This window comes from Callorhinus ursinus, unplaced genomic scaffold (genome assembly GCF_003265705.2).
Source record: "Callorhinus ursinus isolate GAN/ISIS: 27379988/994484 unplaced genomic scaffold, GSC_fseal_2.0 scaffold53, whole genome shotgun sequence".
Taxonomy (NCBI): domain Eukaryota; kingdom Metazoa; phylum Chordata; class Mammalia; order Carnivora; family Otariidae; genus Callorhinus; species Callorhinus ursinus.
This window is the reverse complement of record NW_027397115.1, coordinates 1,542,811-1,562,282: the sequence shown is the minus strand read 5'-3', so window position 1 is coordinate 1,562,282 and position 19,472 is coordinate 1,542,811. Positions and strand designations below refer to the sequence as shown.

Here is a 19,472-nt window from a genome sequence, read left to right as displayed (position 1 = left end):
GGCTGCCATTTGGGGTTGCTGATGGTCGGCCTCCCTAAGCAGGTGACATCTGGTCTGAGACTTGAAAAGGCCACGCTTCTGAGGATCATGGGGAAGAGAAGCAGCAGTGACACATGCAAAGGCCCTGAGGTAGGAACCAGTTTGTTGAGATCAAGAGCCAGAAGGAAGGGCGGTGAAGCCCGATGTGGGGAGGCACAGCTGGATCTTGCAGACATCACTGACCCAGGAGTGGGGATTTTATTCTGAGTGCATTGGAAGCTCCTAGAGAATTTGTAACAGGGCAGGGCAGTCGCCTGAACCGAAGGGGCATAGCAGAGAGCCGGGGTTAACCTCCACTGGTTTTATTCTCTTTCACACATTCCCTGGAAGACACTTCACTTCCTTTCTTTAGAACCATAATCCCCTTGGTTGACTTTAATAACCAGCAAGAACATTTTTCAGGCTGTTTAATTTTATTAAAAGATTCAAATTTGATGACAAATGGTGTCATGGTTGCCTCGAGCTTCGGATACAAGACTTGCTCAGCCATGGACACATTATCGCCACCCACCCTCATCCCCACCAGGCAGCGCACCCCCCACCCCGATGCAGTCTGAGACCGTAAATAATCTAATTATTTTTTGTACTTTGGTAAATATGCCAGGAACACTCATAGCTCTCAGACCTACAGAGAATATTAACTTGGTGGGTCTTTTTTCTTTTTAAGAACAATGGGTAGATAAGTTAGAACAATCTCGGCGGGCTGATGGGACCCCACACAATCTAACAGAGGACAAGGGCTTCCCTCTGAAAGCCTCATTAGCCTCACAGACAATGGTTCAAGATCAGTGATAAGAGCCAGAGATAGGGATCGGGCAGAGGAAGGACGGGACGAATCATAGGCACAGAGTCCCGGAAACCCTTGAGCCCACCAGGATGCCAGTCAATTTCGCAGTGTACAGACAAGGCCTCGGGAACACGGGCAGGGTCCCTGCAGAGGCACAGCCTGTCCCCACCAGATGACAGCCCCCTCCAAGCAGAGGAGGACATCGGTACATTAGCATCCGGGCGAGCAGGCCACCTCCCCCTCCAGATGTTGCCGTGTAGCCTGGTGACCCCGACCTCTCCCTAGGATGGTCCCAAAGACACATTTGGAGGCCTCTCTCTCTCTCCTTGTCAGTTGAGCACAGAGAATCTTGAAAACAGAGGACGCCTGTACAGGGCTAATTACAGAGCATCTTAGTGTCCCTCCTATCATTAGTACTAATTACTTTCCGAAGCCTGGAAATGCAGTGCTCCTCCACAGACCTGCCCCCAGCAGCCAGCCGGGTGTGGGTGAGTGGGGTGCTCTTGGGGGCTCTGGAGGAGCGGCTTCCTTTGCAACCTGGCCCGGGAGGGCCGGATTCATCCACGTGTGGCGTTGACAGCTTGAGGCCTGACTCGCAGAGGCACCGGCAAGTGCAGACAAATGCCAGCAGTGAAAACTCAAGAAAGCTGAGCTGCCCCTGAAGAGACAAGACCTCCTCCAGAAAGCTGCCAAGTACCGAAGGCCCGAAGCAGCATCTTTAATTCATGGCCCTGGTTTGCGTTTGTATTGCTAAATGCAAATTAATAATCTTTAAACAACACTCCACAGGCTTGGCAGAGCGGCGGCGGTGGCATCCCCGTGCAGAACCTCGCTCCCATGCCACAAAATGCCAAGGACGGGGCGGGAGAAGGGGCTACTGCCCAGGAAAACCGGGAGCGAGCGTTTAGAGCCTTGAAGCCCTTGACATCGCCGTGCGCAGGTTCACGGTCAACACTCGGGTTGGACTGCTGACCGTGGGGCAGGCCTGGCGGGTGCTGTCGGACTCGGGCACTGACCCCCACCCCCGCCCCGGGACCCAGGCTGGCGGATGTCAGCGGGGCCGTGGAACAATCCACAGCAGAGCAGAGGGAAGAAGGGGCCCTTCTCGCGGATGCCTGGAGGAGTCTGTGCCCGGAGGAAGGCCCCCCGGGGGGGGGGGTCCCTGAGGGGCAACCTAGAGCTCAGAGACCAATTTTATAACCACTTGAGGAAGGCCAGCCCTAGAGCTAGGGGCAGGACGGGGAGAGGGGCTGCTGGAGGACATGGCCCCCCACCACTGAGGGGCTTCCGCAGAGGCCTGTGTGGCGGGGGCCCAGAGACTCCCTCGGCCACTCCGCCACAGAGCACCAGGGGTGCTTGGTAGGATGTGGGACGCTTCTCCGGGGTGTCGGGACTTGACCCGTCTGTGGGCCTTTGTCCGATGAAGAGCAGGCTTTGCCCGAGGGGGTCTAGCTCCATCTTGAAAAGCTCGTACTCCACGTGGGGGAGCCTGATGCCCAGCGGCAGGCACCCATTGGTGGCTGTGACGTCCCGCTCGGTTCCCAGGGACCAGGCCCCCGGGCCCCCGCAGCTGCTGGGTTCGGAGAAGTTGAGCATGGCCGTGGTGACCTGGTCCATGGGAGTCACTCGGGCCTGTGTGACCTGAAACACCAGTTCGGTGCCACCGAGGACCTTGCTAGAGGGCGTGCCCCTGGTGTAGCGGCCGGCTGCATAGACCGTGAAGGTGGGCTGGCGGCAGGTGGGGTCTGAGAAGTGGCGGTAATATCCTTCCCAAGAGCGGTTGTGCCCGTAGAAGGTGAAGAGCCTGGTGAGGAACAGCACGGCGGGGCGCACCTCGCACCCGGGGCTGACCCACCGGCCACCCAGGCGCAGGGGCAGGGCCACCTGGGGGGGCAGCACGGGCGGGTGGTGCTCGTCGGAGCGTGCAATGAGGCTGCATGCTGGGCAGGGGCGGGCGTGGTGCTGGCAGAGGACAAACAGAAACAGAACAGTGATTGTCCGAGGAGGAGGAGTCAGGGCGCGGCCGGGAATGGGGGTATGTGGGGTCCCGCCCGTGGGTCACTCCCTGCCTCCCGCCCCCAACGGCCACTTTGTTCTTGTCGGATCTCAGTCAGCTCCTCCCTCTTCTGGGCCTCTGCACCTGCTGGCCCTCTACCTGGAAATGCCCCCACATATGGCCTGGCAGGCTTCTTCTAGTCTGGGTCTCAGCTCAGCGAGGCCTTAGCGAGAACTCTCCAGATCATAGACCTGCCGCTTCCTATGTCCTCTTCTGTCCCTGCCCCCCACCCCTTAGCTCGATGGTAGGCTCCCGAAGCCAGGAGGCCCTGGTAGCTACTCCATCCATCCCCAGGGCCTGGCATGGTGCCTGGCTCACAGCTGCCATATACTGATGGAATGAATGATTGGACGGATGCAGGAGAAATGCCCTGGGGTTTGGAAGGGGACTTCCCCACACCCATCCTGCTTGGTCCTGAGATTCGACCATTCAAGTTTATGGCCTTTCTCCTGGCCCACTGGGACTCCCCCCCCCCCCCCCCCCCCCCCGCCCTCCAGCCCTCACGTTTAGGAGCCTCCTAAGCGCCAGGCATTGTGCTCAGCCCTGCTCGGGCAGGTGTTACATGTCCTGGCCGAAGATGCTGGATCTCAGTGGGCCTGGCAGCCTGCCATGGTCTCCAGCCTGGAAGTGGTAGAGATGGGCTAGAATGTGCCGTCTAGAGTCTCTTCCCCATCCCTACCACACTGAGAGCTTCATTGTCCTCACAGCGGTGCCATCCCCACCTTGGGGTGGAGAAGGAAGGCTCTTGGAGCTTCAAGAACCTCCGCCAGGGAGGGTGAGCCTCGTTCCTCACTGCCTTGGAAAGTGCGTGTGTTGACAGGGACGGAGGCCCATTAAAATACTCCTGCCCATGGAACCCCATCGCTTAGAGCCTGCACCGAGGAGATGGTGGGAAAGAGATGTAGCAGCGAGATGTTCATTATAGGGTTATTTATAATAGGGGAAACCAGCCACCCTCCAGTGGTCAGCTACGGCCTCGGCCCTCAGTTGTCCCAGGCTGTGCATTGGCTTTGCTCCCTCGTTGGCCTTATTACAGTTGGCCCTGCTTTCCAGAGTCACAGAGCTGGGCTCTCAGTAAAACACATCAACGGGGCACCGGGGCCAAACCACAGTGTGTGGGAGAAGTCAGTCTGCATTTTGGAGGGAAAAAGCTCAGCAGAGGCCAAACAGGAACCAGATAGAGACATCTTGGTGTGGGTTTTTTGTTTTTTGGGGTTTTTTGCATTTGTTTTTGTTTTGTGTTGTGTTTTGAAAGGGAACTGTTGCCCAGAATTTAGTCCAGAGCATCACTCTGAAAGGTAAATGTCCTGGGAACAATCACTTGTCAAAGCAAGGTTGATGTGGGAACTAGCAGACGTCCCCTGCTTTTGCCATTTCAGAAGGAAACCCCAGGCCAGAGGCGCAGGCAGGACAGGCAAGGGAAAAGAAGGGTATTTGGAGAGCCCGGCCGGGAAATCAGCTCTATTTTTTTTTCTTGCAAAAAACAAAAGATTCCCACAGATTGCTGTTGGGTGAGTTTTATGCCAAACAAGTGGCTTTTGGGAGTTTTCGTCTAGAAAGAAACTATTGGATGATTAAGAAACAGTTTGGCTTTTTTCTTTTTCAGATTGCCACATGTTCAGCTCTTGTTATTTGTGTCTGTGATGAACCTAAACTTGACTCGATTTCCATAATATGGAAGATTATATTGTTTTTGGTTTGGGGGGATTTTTGACTCGAGGACAGAGGCCTCGAAGGCACTTTGAAATGCTAGTAAATGGCTGCAGAAGTGTGATGGGAAGAAATGAGCAGGCTGGGTAGTTAGCTGGAGTGCCGGTAATTGGAAGGCTGGCTGATAAGAGTCTAATTTAGGCATTTTAACCCACATTCTGACTGGTGTCGTACTGATGCGTATTGACAGAGCAGAATGCATTACATCAAAATAACACAGGGCTGTCCTCCCCGACTCCCCCCCCCCCACCCCCCGCAAAAGAGAGGTCTTCTGCAGGCGGGACATTTGAGATACTGGTTGGTAATTCGGGGCAAGTGGATTTCTGCATAACAGAAACAAATTGAGAGCTAGTGAGCCTTTCAGGTGAGAGATGAGAGAAACAGGCATCTCCTCCTCCGATGCATTCGAAGGGGATGGAAGATGAAAACCCTTTCTGGCATCATTCTGCAGAGATCTGGAGATGCACGGGTTAATAAACAAGGCCCCAGCCAGCAGAATTCACACTTGTGCAGGAGCCAAACTCTTACTGGTTCAAACCTGTTACATAAAGTTATTTCTCAAACAGCACATAACAGTTTCTAATTAACCCCCAGAGGTGACACCAGGCTTAGATGATTTTGGTCGAGTGTTGGCTGATTGATTAGGATTCTACATCCAGGCAATGAATTTGGGGATCAAATTGGTTTTAAATTAACTTCTAAAAATGTTCATGTTTACCATCTGGTTTGGGTTATGGGCAAGGCTTGGACCCCAGAGAGCATAAGGTAACGACTAATTCGTTACTTGGGGGTTTATCTGCAGCATTTTCTTCTTTGAAATTATCTCTCTCTCTCTCTCTCTCTCTCTCTTTTTTTTTTTCCCGGGGAGGGGGCAGTTGCTGAGCAGATATTTAATTTAATGTCTGTACATCTGGCACTGTTCATCTATGCACACATTCCTGCTCTGCTTCTCGATCACGGGGCAGGTTGCATTGGCCATGCTGGCTGGTCAGGCAGCAGGAGGGCAGGGGTCTGTGGCCCCAGAGCCCTGCCTGCGGAGACATGAAAATTGTTATCCGCGGCACCCCGGGGGTCCGTCCTTTCTGTGTTCAGAGCAGTTTGCCCTCCTAATGAGGTGGTGGGCGCCAGTAATCATCCCGCTGCCAGTGCCTTCTCCTCTCTAAGTAGGATCAACGTCAGACCAGCCTAGAACATTGGCTGTCAAAAAGAGAACGATTTTGAGGTCATGAAAAGAACTCGGGCTGATTTTCTGATTATGAGAACTTCTTGTGCTTCCTCTCTGCTCCCCAGATCCTGGGTTGGGAGGAGGGGGTGGGAGAGGAGAAGAGGGCAGCGGGGCTCATCCCTAGTGCCCTTCTTTGGGGTCCTCTAACAAGCTGCCGCTCCCAGAGGTGAGAAGTTGCCCATCTGGTTTAGTGAGTGCTGAGTACACAGTAGGCACTCAGTACATGCTGAATGGCGTGAGGGTTGCCTAAGGGCTCACTTGACAGGGGCTCCTGAACTCATGCATCCAGTCTGTTCGTTCTCACTTTTGAAAAATATTCCTTGGGTACTTAGTAGAGACATTCTTCACATGGCATCCTACCTTGACTTCATTTTCAATAAACCCTAACTGATAAAAGTTAACTTTTCTTGTAATTGCCGCTGTAGGCAACAAACCTCTGTAACTTCTGGAACCTCTGACTTTGTTGCCTGTCTCCTAGTAACAGTGTTGCAGATACTGGGAACATGTTTGCACTCAATTAGGGAGAATAAAGGCTTCATAGTCCTAGTGTTCCTGGGTCACAAATTAATGCTTTAAAACGTGGGTAAGTAGTTTTAATTGAATTGGTTTCTGTTTAAATTCTATGTATTTTATTTTATGCTCCTACAGACATTTTTCTGGGGGTGGGGGGTGGTCCCGAGGCTTCACCAGCCGCCCCGGAGAAGTCCCAAGCCTCCCTCCCTCCCGTGTGGAACAGGTGCTGCTCTACTTGCCAAGAGTACATCACACAAATGAATCGCAGATCTTTCTGCCTGTGTGCTCATCAGGCAGGGAAGGGCTACCAGATCTCCCCCGAGTGGGGGCGGTGTGTTTGTGACCACTTAATTTAAAATCGAGGTTAAGCACCTCAAGTGAAATTCACATTGGAGTTGGGGTGGAGGAAGTAAATCTCCCTTTATAGGGCAGCCTCCTGCCCCAAGGGCTGTCCATGGGTCATCTGGGAGCCTGCTGGAAATGCAGAGTCCCAGGTCCCACCCCAGGTGATGGCATCTTGAGAGCTGAGTCTGAGGAGTGCTGCTCTCCCCGGCATTCATGTGAAGGGGTACACTCAACATCTCTGGCTCCAGATAATGGAGGCCCTCCAGAGAGGGCCACACGGAGCTTTTGGGGGAAACTTCCACGGGCTCTGTGGCCATCCAGCAGAGCCCTGGAGGAGGGCTGACCTCTCCCTTGTTCGTTCACTAACATTTATTGGCCCTGACTCTGCCAGACCCTGGGCCGTGAGTGGGAACCCAGGAGAGAACGGGGCCCCGCCCTTGCAGAGAGCCTTCTTCTAGGGGAGAAAGTAGCAATTGACAAACGAACCATGCAGCCCAGGGAAGCTGAGTGCTGGAAAATGTGCAGAGTGGGGATTGGAGGGAACAATCTGAGAGATCTGAGAACTGAGAGAGACCTGCCCATGCCCAGGTGCCTAGCAGGGGCAGAAGGGCAGGACCCTGTGGGGCCCACAAGAAGGATGTCAGGAGGATCAGACACAGACAAGCTGAGCAGTGGTTCCTTTGGAAAAACCAGCCCTGTAAAGACCCGAGAAAAGATGTCTCAAGCAGAGGGAACAACATGTGCAAATGTCCTGAGGCAAGCAGGCCAGCCTGGGGATGCAGAGAGGGTCCTAGGCAGGGACCAGACCATAGAGGGCCCACTGGGTTGGGGCTCAGAACTCGCCCTCCCAGGGCCCCAGACTCACCAGGGCACTCTGCAGCGGGCGCTGGTAGCCTGTGGGCCGGTAGTGCCGCCTCTCCACTTGGTCGGTGTGGATGTCCCCCAGGTATAGCTCCTCCACTAGCTGGGGCCCAGCCCGGGGCTGCAGCTGCAGGTGGCGCTGCATGCGGACCAGGCTGAGCTCATGCATGCTGAAGCCCAGGGCTTCTGTGCAGTCCCGCTTGGCCCGGGCACTCAGCAGCTCATACAGTGCCCCGGGCAGCCAGGCCCGGGCCGGGGGCAGCCGCTGGGCACAGTCCCGGCCTGCCCAGGTCTGGTTGAGGCTCCTGGTGACATCGAGCAGGGCATGGCGGCTGTGAAAGACGATGCCCACCTTGTGCAGGTGGTAGTCGGCCTCAGTGCCACCTTGGGTGACCCAGGAGGCCCGGCGCAGGCGGACCTTGCCCTTGATGAGCAGGGAGTGGGCAGGCTCCCGGCAGAAGGAGTCTCTATAGTAGAACTGGTAGGCTCGGAAGAGGCGGTTGGGGTAGAAGGTATAGGAGCGGGCAAGGAACTCGGGTCCTGGGCGCACCTCACAGCTGTCAGAGAGAGAGAGAAAGAGAGAGAGAGAGAGAGAGAGAGAGAGAGAGATGGGGGTTGGGCAGAGCAGGGAGAACCTGCACGGTGAGCCTCTCTCCCTCTGTCCTGGGCTCCTGCTCCCATAGCCTCTATTTTAGACCTCGGCCCCTACAGCTTCAGTTTCCCTGAGTGGTCTCAGCCCCACCCTTGAGGCCAAGAGCCATCCACTTACCTCGTGGCCTCCACAAAAGCCTTCTTCAGCCAACATCCTCCCTCGTGGCATGGGTCCTCATACCTGTGAGTACTTATTGGCCCAGGAAGTACACAGACTGTGTAGCAGAGGACCTGGGTTCAGATCCCATTCCTGTCCCTCAGCAGCTGTGGGTACTGTCCAGCTCCTTCCTCTGTGACACGGAGGCATCAGACCCACAGTCAGGGTTTCCCGGAAGCGTGAGGCGCAGTGACAGTGCCCGGGAGGTGCTTAGGAAACAGAGGCTCCTTTGCACCATTTGGGGAACTCCATGCCGTGAGCTCGAGGAGGCAGTGGCCTCCCCGTTCTCTCCCCCGTGGATCCCTGGCACCTGGCCCAGAGCCTGGCATCCAGCGGACCCTCCCCGGGGCCTCACTGAGGGAATCATGGTTGATGGGCAGTTACGTCCAGTCTCCCCTTTGCTAGGTTGACTTCCCTGACCAAGTTTCATTCGTGCCTGTGACAGACTTGATCTAAGCCAGAGGTCACCGAACTTTTTCTGTAAAGGGTCAGATAATAAGTATTTTTGTTTTGGTGGGCCAGGTGGTCTCTAGAGCTAAAGCAGCCAGAGACAATAAGTAAATGCGGTGGGGTGGGGCACAGTTGTGTGCCAATAAGACTTTATTTCAAAAAAAAAAGAACAGGCAGTGGGCCGGACCTGGCCCCCAGGATGGCTTCCGCTGGTGTTGGAGAAAGCACAGTGTGAGGTTGAGCACAAAGGGAACCTAAATGACTCCTAGACCCACGGCCGCAGCCTGGATTGGGGGCAGGGGAGCCTCTGAGACTGCACTGAGGGTGCAGACAGGGTGGATGTTGGGTGAGTTCCAGGGGGAAACAGAGCAGGCGGGGCCCACTTCACTCGTCGCTGTGAACACGCACCACCGTTATGGTTACCTTCTCAGTAGTTCTCATATAGCAAGGCTGATGGAGCAGAGGAAACGTGTTCTTACCCAGCACGAAAACAGTTCCCTTTCCTTTTCTTTCAATCTTTCTGATTATGTTAAGGAGAAAGTCTCTGTTGGAGCTAACATGTCTTTAACGCCAACCTCCCTTTTCTCCCAGAAAAAAAACAGACTCAGGACCTGAGGCAGGCAAAGAATCTAGCGAGAATTTACTTATGTTGTTTTGTTTTCATTGACTTTCTTTTTACAGTTACCTCCTATTTATGGCAGGTGGCTCTGCTCTCCCTATCCGGGGTGATATTACACTTCCTTTAAAAATAATTACAGTACGTTGTAAAGGTGTGCAGCTTTACTGTATACCAATTATACCTCAATAAAGCTGGAGAAATAAATGAATATATTTAGGTAAACAAAAGCACGCTGGTTTAAAGAAAAATGGTAAGGAAATGCCAGTACAGGAGGTCGCTGAAGACAGAGAGGGGCGACTCATACACCTGAGGGTGGGCTAAAGTCCTGTCCTCACCTGCATCTTGGACGGGGCTGGGGGTGAGAGAGATTTGCCTAGTGGGACGCAGCAGGCCACAGTGGACAACCTCAGTGGTTGCCAGACTCTGGATCATTCCCTGCATTGCCTCCAGGAAGCAGCAAAGCCTGTCTGGAGAGCATGAAGAGGAACTTTCTAGGGAGAAAGTTCTAGAAGTTTCTAGAGGAACTGTCCTGGAATGCTGTTGTCTCAGGGCAGAAGCAGACTGCACCCAGTTCTGACCTTCCCCACAGCCCAGTTCTGTCTCGGGGTGACCCACACCAGTGGCACCTGGATCTTACCTGGACTGTGCAGTCAGGGTGGGGGCAGAGCCTGGGAACACATCCAAAGTGGCTTTACAGAGCTCATGTCCCCTCCCTCCACCCAGAGTGCTAACAGATGTTTGGCAGTCGAGTTTCTCCCTGACCCCAGGAGGTGCCTGGAGGACGTGGAGAGGCCAGTCCCTGACCCCAGAACAGGACTGGCCCCAAGGGGATGGCGGGGGAGGAAAGGATGTACTAGGTGTGCAGAAGGCCACTGCCTCCCTTCTCCCTCACCCAGGAGGGAGGACTCAGACAGCTCTTGTAGATTTTGTGCCCCATGGATGAGGGTTAGAGCACAAAGCCCATCACCCCAGAGCAGCAAACAGGACATCTGAAATGTCAGGCAAGCCTGTCTGGTTAGGAAGAGAATTCGACGGACAAGCAAGACACCCGGGTCCTCTTTGGCCTGCCACGTCCTGCCTCACGACCTTCGCACCAGCCTCCCCAGAGGAGCTCTTCCCCTGGCTGACTCTTCTTTCAGCACTCAACTGAATGTTACCACCTCTGAGAAGCCCCCACCCTGGTCACTGACTGTCACATCCTTGGTTCTGTGTCCTTCATGGCAGAGCTTAGCACCATCTCAATTTGCAACACTTACTTCTGTGTTCGCATGTCTGGGTTCTGTCCTCACAGGGGCTCCCCCATGCCTAGTGGGCACTCAGTAAGTATGGTATCCTGGGTGCTCAATATGTTGCACGGATTTCATCCATGGCCGCGTGCAGCTGGGGCACGTCCTGCCTGCCAGGCTGCGGAGGGGGGCCGGCAAAGCCACGTGTTGGGCAGGTAGCGGGCCTCTTGGACAACTGGATGAATCGTGCCGTGTGGATACTGACGCTCGGAGAGAGTGAAGTCTCCCCGCCCAGGGGCCTGTGATGAGGGTCTTACCCGGTGGAGACCCAGGGCCCGTCGAGGCGTGGCGGCAGCAGTGCAGCGATGGGCGCTCTGTTGGGCAGCGGCTGTTGGCAGCGGGGTTCCCAGTGGACGCGGCTACCCCTTGCTGTCCCAGTCGCCTCTGCAGTGCGGGCTGCGAAGCAGACAGACATGCGTGAGTGATCCTGACACACTCCAGAAACTCTGCCTGCCGGGCCTGCCCTCCCAGCCCATCCTGGGCCACAGCAGGGTCAGAGAGCCAGCCAGGGTCTGCCTCTACCTCCACCTTGGCCCCTCCCCGGGGTGCCCAGCTCTGCCTTAGCCACACCCAAGTCAGGGTGCCTCGATCAGCATCTGGGCTCATCATCTCCTGGATCTCAGACACAACCCCCATGGAATACTAGCCTCCTGGAGGGAGACGGCCCCAGGCTCCGGAGCTGGAAAGCCTCTGAGAATTACTGGGCCACGCCAGACTCCCAGAGGGCCGGACCTTCCGAAGACTCACCTGCCGTGGCCAGGCACGGCCACGTGGTGGCTGAAGGACTCTGCACTCCAGGACAAGGGGCCCTCTAGACTCAGAATGAGGTGCTGGGGCAGTGGGACTTCACCCTCCCTCCCCCCATGCACCAAAGAGCCCAGGTCCTCCTTGACTTCTGCCCCATGGAACAGGCCAGAACTGCTACCTGCCTCTGGAAGCCACTCACGTAATGTTCCCTCCTTGGTGCCAGGCCCGCATGCTGTCCGTCTGCACACCACGGGCCCCAGGCCATCACCTGGCACATAGTGGTGCCCAGGAAATGTGTGGTGGGTACCGAGACTGATGCACACAGCTGACGGTGGGGCAGGGGAGGAATCGGAGGCTCGGGGAGGATGGCTGTGAGCAGCAGGGGCCTCAGGCCCTCCTGAGTGACCCCCACATATGCTCATCTTATGGAGACAAGCCAGGCTTGGCCTTGGGACTGTGCTCAATCTCTTCTACTTGCTGTCCCAAGGCGAGAGCATCAGGGTCTTCAGCTGCTAAAGAGCAGCGATTTCCCCAGAAACTGTCATTTCCACTCAGAGGCTTGGGCTTGACATAACCCAGATGGCGGGATGTGTGGGAAGCTTGGCGGCGAGCAAGGTCCAAATATTACAGCAACGGGCTGTGTTCAGGGGCGGCCGGCCTTGACCCGCTGGCTGGCCCCTGCAGTAGGCTTTCCAAAGGCACTTCCTCCCACCGAGCCTGTGGGCCAAGTGTTTGGGGGCCGGCTTGGGGACACAGGCCCTGAGGGGTGTGGGTGGGGGCCCAGGAAGGCTTGTGGGCTGCCTGGAGAAGCAAATGAAAGGTACGCTCTGCCCCCTTCTCCACCGCACACCACACCTTCCTGGCAACACCAGAGAAGGCCTGGGGAAGCCTGAGGTCCCCACACTGTCCCCTGGCAGCTGTCTAATGGGGCGTGTGGCACCCAAACGAGCTGCGCCCCAGCAGTATCTCAGAAAAATGAGACAGAGTAGATTTCTCACTTCCTGGAGGCCTGGGGTCTCATGTGGAGACTCTTGGGGTCCCCAGAGACCTGCAGAAAAAGCGCAGCTGAGGCCCGCCACAGCAGTGATGGCAGGCATGGTTTCTGTTAACCGCGTCCCACGGGTTTTAGTGGCTGCCTGATGATCTTTGCGACAACTCTCGGAGACAGGCGTGAGCATTAGCTTCCTCTTAGGGGCAGAGAGACAAGCTGGGTGAGCTGGGCTTTGCTTGCAGGCAGGCACAGGCTGCCCAGATGTGACAAAGGACAAAGCCCAGGTGGTCAGACTGGCCCGATGTTTCCACCGTTGGCCGCCTTCCATCACAGCAAGGGGTAGGTGCTGTTTTCAAGACTTGGGGGGATGAATTTGATGAATGAATGAATGAACGAATGAATGAGCAAGCATGTAAAAATGCCGGCCCTGGGTCCTTGCTATATTCCTGGTGTGTCCTACCTGCTTTTAACCAGCCAAATAGGAGAAGTGAAAACCACCTCCCAGCCAGCTAGGGCTGACCTGGCCCCAAACGGACACGTGGCCACTCGGGCCGCCCGAGGGCTCTCAGTGCCACCCTTCAGGGTGGGTGCATAGCAAGGGGAGTCCTGAAAAAGAAGCCTGTGGGTAGGTCCGTAGTAACTTGGGCGCATCTCATTTCTGGAGGACCAGAAGCAGTACGTTGTGGCCCGTGGGCGGGCGCTGAAATTGGGCCAAATGGCTAGCATGGCCCTGTCAGGGGTCCTGAGCCAGGGCGTGCCTCCGAGTCAGCATCTGGAACCTTCTCGTGCTCCAGCAAGCACCCTCGTTGGGAGACGCGGGGTCCCCTGGACTCAGTTCTGCGGGTTAATGTGAACATTACCAGAGTCAAGGAAACCTACCTGGATGTGCTGATTTGGAGAATGTTGATTCGGAGAAGCAGAGAGAAGAAAAGGACCAAAGGGGTCAGCATTACTTAAAAATTGAGCTTGTGTCTCAGAGCAAAATAGCAAACGGGCCCTGAACATTATATTGACATTGTTTCCACAAAGCTCTGTTTCTTGAGGAAATGTTTTCTGTTGAAAAGAAAACAGGCCTTTTCCCCCTGTACGCTCTGAAGGCACCGAGAAGAGATGGTGCCTAGATGTTCCATTTTGTTGTGAATCCTCAGACCGCGTGTTCCTGCTGAGTGTGTTTTAGTTTGTCTTGTTTTTCGATGATTTAAGGAAGTCAGGAGACTACACGAAGTCTCCCTGTATTCAGAACAAGACACACACCAGACACAAAACACAACTGGAGACCTTCTTTGTGGAAATACCAGAGTAGAGCCTACCATGGCCCCTTGGCCATTTGCAGAGCTTCAATGTAAAGGTTGCAAAAATTCAATCAACCCATTACAAATGAATCCGGGCAAGTTGTTCTGTTGCAGCTTTTGAGGTAGCTTTTTGATTTTTTTCTTTCTCTCCCCTCTTCCTGCCCCCCCCCCACTGCCCCTGAAAAGTCTTGGCTAAAGGAACATCTGAAAGCAGATGGTGCTGTGGGCCAATTGCACAACTTTTCACAGGGACCTGTTAGACTGAGTTCAATGCATGGGCCAAATTGATTTTTATCAACCATGGATTTTTAATTAACAGCGGTGTCCACTTACCGCCATCCATTATTTACTGTTTACCCACTAATTAAAAATTATGCTGCTTTTGCACTCGTAAGAGCAGGGACATTTGAAATTAGATAGCATCGTTCAAATTACCTGCAGAATTACATCCAGAGTGCCCAGTTGCTCAGACCAAGCTTCTGGGGTTTAAAATATGATCTGCTCCAACCTTTACATGTTACCGTGAGTCAGAATGCCAGAAACAGCCTACACAGGCCCACACCGTATGGAGCCTGCCTGGGATCTTAAGGGGGAAGGATGCTTGCTTTACTCTACCAAGCACAGGCACTTGGCTGAGATTGTCTGCATTTTGGTGGCGAGTCCTTCCAGCAATCCCAGAGGGAGCAGCCTGTCCGTGCATTCCACATGCCCATCATATCTGTGGACCAGCTGGGGTGATCTGCACAACCACCCAGCACATAGGTTCTGTCCATGCCCCCATTCTGCAGATGAGGAAACAGGTTCAGAGAGGTGGAGTCACTTACCCCAGGCAGACGCGTCTTATCTAATTAAAAAATAAAATTTTGGTGAAATGCACCTAACATACAACTCATCATTTTAACCGTTGTAAAGCGTACAAGTAAAATTCAGCAACATTTAGGCCATTCCTCATGCTGTGCAGCCATTACCACTGTCTAGTTCCAGAATATTCTTATCACCCCAAAAGGAGGCCCTGTACGCATCAGTGGTCACTCTCCATTCTCTCCTCTCAAAGCCTGGCAACCACTAATCTGCTTTCTGTCTCCATGGATTTGCCTATTCTGGATATTTCCTAGAAATGGCATTAAAAATAGGTGTCCTCCTCTTATCGAGCCTTCAGAGCCCTTCTGTGCAGTGGACATGGTGATCCTCATTTTAGAGATGAAAATGTAGCCTCAGAAAGGTTCACACCCAGCTCCGCAATGCGCGTTTTCTTCAAAGATCACGACAAGAGTGGGCCCGAATGAAAAGGGGAGGAGGTGGAGAAAAGACACGGGGTCTGTAGCCAGAGAAACAGGTCTTCGGAGATCTTTCTTTTGGAGGCAAAAAGCAACAGAAAAGCAGTCATCTTTCCTACCCTAACTGGCTTGTACTGCGGCCCCGGGACGGGTGCCAGGTGATTTGGGTGCAGCGGCGAGCACTTATCCCGGGGGTTAGGCACTGATTTTAGAGGGTGTTAAAGGCAGCCACGGTTAATGTAGCAAACTGGTGCTGTGTGGTCTGCATTGCTCAGGTCAAGACTACATTTTAAAAGGGGGGGTTGGTCTGTGCTTGATTTGAAAATATTAAGGAATGCTTTAAGTGAATAACCTTTAATAAGTAAATGCATAAGTGACTCATGGATAGCCCGAGGGAGGTGCACAGAACGAAGGGGGGCAGGCATGAGGTTAACCCATCACTGCACCTCAACAATGCAGAAGGACAGTGGCTGTGTGTCCTAGAGCAGCTGTTTCAAAAGACCACAGATGGGGTGACCTAAACAACACAACTTCATTCTATCTGAGCCGGCAGCCCAGAAGTCTGCAATCAAGGTGTGGGCAGGGCCGTGCTCTCCTGAGGCCCCAGGGGAGGATCCTTCCGGTGTCTTCTGGCTTCTGGTGGCTCCAACCATTCTTTGGCTTGTAGATGCATCGCTCGGGTTTCTGCCTCCATCTACACGTGGACTTCTTTTCTGTCTTTCCAGCGTCGTCAGCCGCCACATCCCACCATATTTCTCTATGGGGTGTTCCTAGGGAAGAACAAGGAGGAAACTTTCCTGCCTCGAGGCTGTTGCACACGCTGTTCCTTAGCCAGAGCACTCTTCCCTCTGCTTTGTGCTGGGTTCTCCCTCTGCACTGAGGTCTGAGGATGAATGGCAGCTCCCGGCAGGTTGATGCCCAACACCCCCTTCTGCTATTTTCTGCTCCCTTTTTGTTCTGTGTGGCACTCATTGCAGTGGACAATTAATTACTTGCTTTCTTTTATTTACTTTTATTTTTTGGCTTTTCCATTTGAAATAATTTCAGACTTACAAAAATGTTGCAAAAGCGATAGAAAGTTCTAGCATACCCTTCATCTAGTTCCCCAAATGCTACTATCACCCACAGACACGGTACTTGATCAAAACCAGGACATTGACATCGATACAGTGTTACTAACTAATCTACAAACCCTAGACAGGTTTCACCGACTGCCCCATCAGTGTCCCTTTTTCGGTGTAGGATCCAATTCAGGATCACACATCACATTTATTTTTCTCATCTCTCGTCTCCTTTAACTGAGAACTTCCTCGGTCTTTGTCTTTCACAACCTTGACACCTTTTGAAGAGTACTGGCTGGTGTTTTGTAGTGTGTTCCTCAATTTGGGCTTGTCTGAGGTTTCTTCACGATTTAATTCAGCTTATGCAGTTCTGGTAAGAATGCCATAGAGGTGATATTGTGTGACTCTCAGTACATGGTGTCCCTTTGTCCCAATACTGGTGATGTTCACTTTGATTACTTGCTTCAGGAGGTGACTGCCAGGTTTCTCCACTTTTAAATTACTACTTTTCTCTTTGTAATTAATAATTATCTTATGGGGATAGACTTAGATCATGTAAATGGCTTGTTTTTCATTATACTTCCCCCCACTAATTTTGGCATCTATTGATGACCATTGATGATTCTTGTCTACAACAGTTATTACTGCAGTGTTTTCCAAATGGGCATTCCCTAGTTCCATCATCCCTTCTGAATTTACTGATTGGAATTGTGCTGTAAGGAAGCATGGTCTCCTCTCCCATTTATCTCTTTATTTAATTGTTATTTGCATTAGTATGAACCCAGATATATTTATTTTATAGGTTACAATCCATTGCTATCATCTACTCATTTTGTTGCTGAATTGTCCCTGATTCGGTCCTGAGGAGATCCTTCAACTTAGCTCTTGTGTATCTTTCTACATGACCTTGTCATTTTTGTGAGCACATCCTCATTTTCTGGTGCTGGAAGATCTTCCAGGCTCATTTTGTACTTTCCCTGCCCTTGCCCTGGAATCAACCATTTCTTCAAGGAGTCCTGGTTCCTTTTTTCTGGAGGATGGTGTTTAGAAACCAAGATCTGGGTGCTAAGTGTGCTCACTGCTACTGGGGTATCCCTCTAGGTTCCTCAGCTTTTCCTTCCTCCCTCCCTCCCCTCCCTTCCTTCCTTTTTCTTTCTTTCTTCTTTCTTTTTCTGTCTCTCTCCCCTTCCTTCCTTCCTTCCATCCCTTTCCTCTCTCTCCATTTCTTTCTTTCTTTTCTTTCTCTTTCTCTCTCTCTCTCTCTCTTTCTTTCTTTCTTCTTTCCCTTCCTTTCCTTTTCTCCTTTCTTCCTTCCTGTCTCTTACTGTCTTCCCCACTAGTCTGCCTGCTCATGAGGACAGGTCTTTATCTCTCTTGCTTACTGCTGATTCTTCAGCATGTAGCAAGATGCCTGATGGATGCTCAATTCATATTTGTTGTCAAGCCACGAAAGCACTTAGAACAATGCCTGTTCATAGTAAGTGCTCAATAAATGCTAGCTATAATTGCTCCTTTAGTTGAATGAATGAATAAATGACTTGTGAACCATAAGACTGATGCACATGAGCTCCTTGTTGACACTTCTCCCACCCTTCGGGGTTTCCCCTCCTAAAAATCAGCTGGTGATCTCCATTACATGTGTGGCTATTCGAGTTAGGTTTGAATTGAAACAGAGAAAGAGAAGGCTTATAGTTCTTGGGATCACTAACAATCTGGCTAAGGGTGAAAGGATAGTAGGTAAGGGAGTTCCCAGCAGGCTGGGGATCTTGGATGATCCATGCAAATAGAGAGGAAAGAGTAGGTGGAGATTTAAGTGTGAGCATCAAATCCTGCTGAGAGCTTCGAGGACAGGCTGGATCCAGCAACAGAACCTGATGCCAGGTGCTTTGCTTGAAAGCCTTTGTGTAGCAACCCATCCCAGCCAAACGAGGACCCTGATGTGGTTGCACACCCCAGGGAAGGCTCCACCTAGCTCATGGCACTGTTCAATAGAAATAGAATGGGAGTCACAAATGTGAGCCATGCATGTGATTTTACATTTTCTAGTAGCCACATTAAAACAGCTAGAAAGTAACAGGTGAAATTAATTTTAATGATATTTTATTCAGCCCCAAATATTATGTTTTAACATGTAGTAAATATGAAAACTATTTATATGCCTTTTTTTTCATAAAAGGCTTGGAAATCAGGTGTGTATTTATAGTCTTAACACAACTCAATTTAGACTGGCTGCGTTTCAGGGGCTCAGGAGTCACATGTGGCTGGTGGCCACCATACTAGACAGCTTAACTCTGGCTCAAGCATGGAGTGCATGTGTCACATTTTATTGTATTGGAGGTTTTCAAGCTGGTTTCTGAAGACCACTGGCAGCTTTGGGGGGAGAAAAGGGGAGACCCAGTGAGTGGAGCTCTAGCCCCCACACCCAGCTTTAGCCCAAATAGCCCCCTGGTTTATATAGTGGGATGCTGATTAAGATCTGCTTTGAGGGCGCCTGGGTGGCTCAGTTGGTTGGGCGACTGCCTTCGGCTCAGGTCATGATCCTGGAGTCCCGGGATCGAGTCCCGCATCGGGCTCCCTGCTCGGCGGGGAGTCTGCTTCTCCCTCTGACCCTCTTCCCTCTCGTGCTCTCTATCTCTCATTCTCTCTCTTTCTCTAATAAATAAATAAATTCTTTAAAAAAAAAAAAGATCTGCTTTGAAAAAAAAAGTGTTCTTTTGCTTAAAAAAAAAAAAGTCTGAACTCCTCTGGTTTATTTCAAAACCCTCAGCTTGAGGTAATTCACCTAGAATGTTTGGACTTGGAAGCTTACGCACATTTTAAATAAAAATCCCCACCCCAAGAAAGAACCTCTCTTGATTAGAGGTGGCTGCCTTTTACAAATTGAGATGTGCTGGCGTGCAATGGTACACGCTGGTTGCTTGGCCAACAAGCTTCGGAAACCGGCTGTTGAAATGGCAGCCGTCACTGTGTTGCTACAGCAAAAGATGTGCTTTCCAATGAAGTCATTGCACAAAAGGCACGCAGAGTTTCCATTTAAACTCCCCCGAGAAGGTTACAGATTGTCATGCTATGGCAGTACCAGCAAATCGCAGAAATATGAAGACAAACTCTGAATCCTAAGGAGCCTAAACTTCCCCTCTGGTGTGGATGGCTGGTCTTCAGATCCCTCATATGTCCCTCATTTGGCCATAATTGAAACTCATCATCCATCTAATCCGAGGCCTTTGTGTTCAAGGCCGAGCTGTGGGGACAGGGGAGAGATGGGCTTTGCGTTCTTGGAAACCTCAGAGATGCTGTGCGCTAGAAAAAGTACACTCCACTGTCCACTCCCTGCAGCATCCTGGACTTTGAAGCACGCCCTCCTTTGCTGGCTGAGCTCGGAGAGTGGAAAGTCGCCCCGAGGAA

The 19,472-nt window shown here is 52.3% G+C and overlaps 1 protein-coding gene across 1 annotated transcript in view; it reads right to left on the bottom strand.

Moving 5' to 3' along the window:
• Nucleotides 1-2,020: 2,020 nt before the first annotated feature.
• APCDD1L (APC down-regulated 1 like) overlaps nucleotides 2,021-19,472 on the bottom strand; it is a 48,830-nt gene continuing 31,378 nt past the window's right edge. The window contains exons 2-4 of the mRNA XM_073883991.1: nucleotides 10,957-11,095; nucleotides 7,541-8,093; nucleotides 2,021-2,788 (exon numbers count right to left, since the gene is read on the bottom strand). Of these exons, the coding sequence (XP_073740092.1) occupies nucleotides 2,021-2,788; nucleotides 7,541-8,093; nucleotides 10,957-11,095 (1,460 nt within the window). The remainder of the gene's footprint in view (nucleotides 2,789-7,540; nucleotides 8,094-10,956; nucleotides 11,096-19,472) is intronic.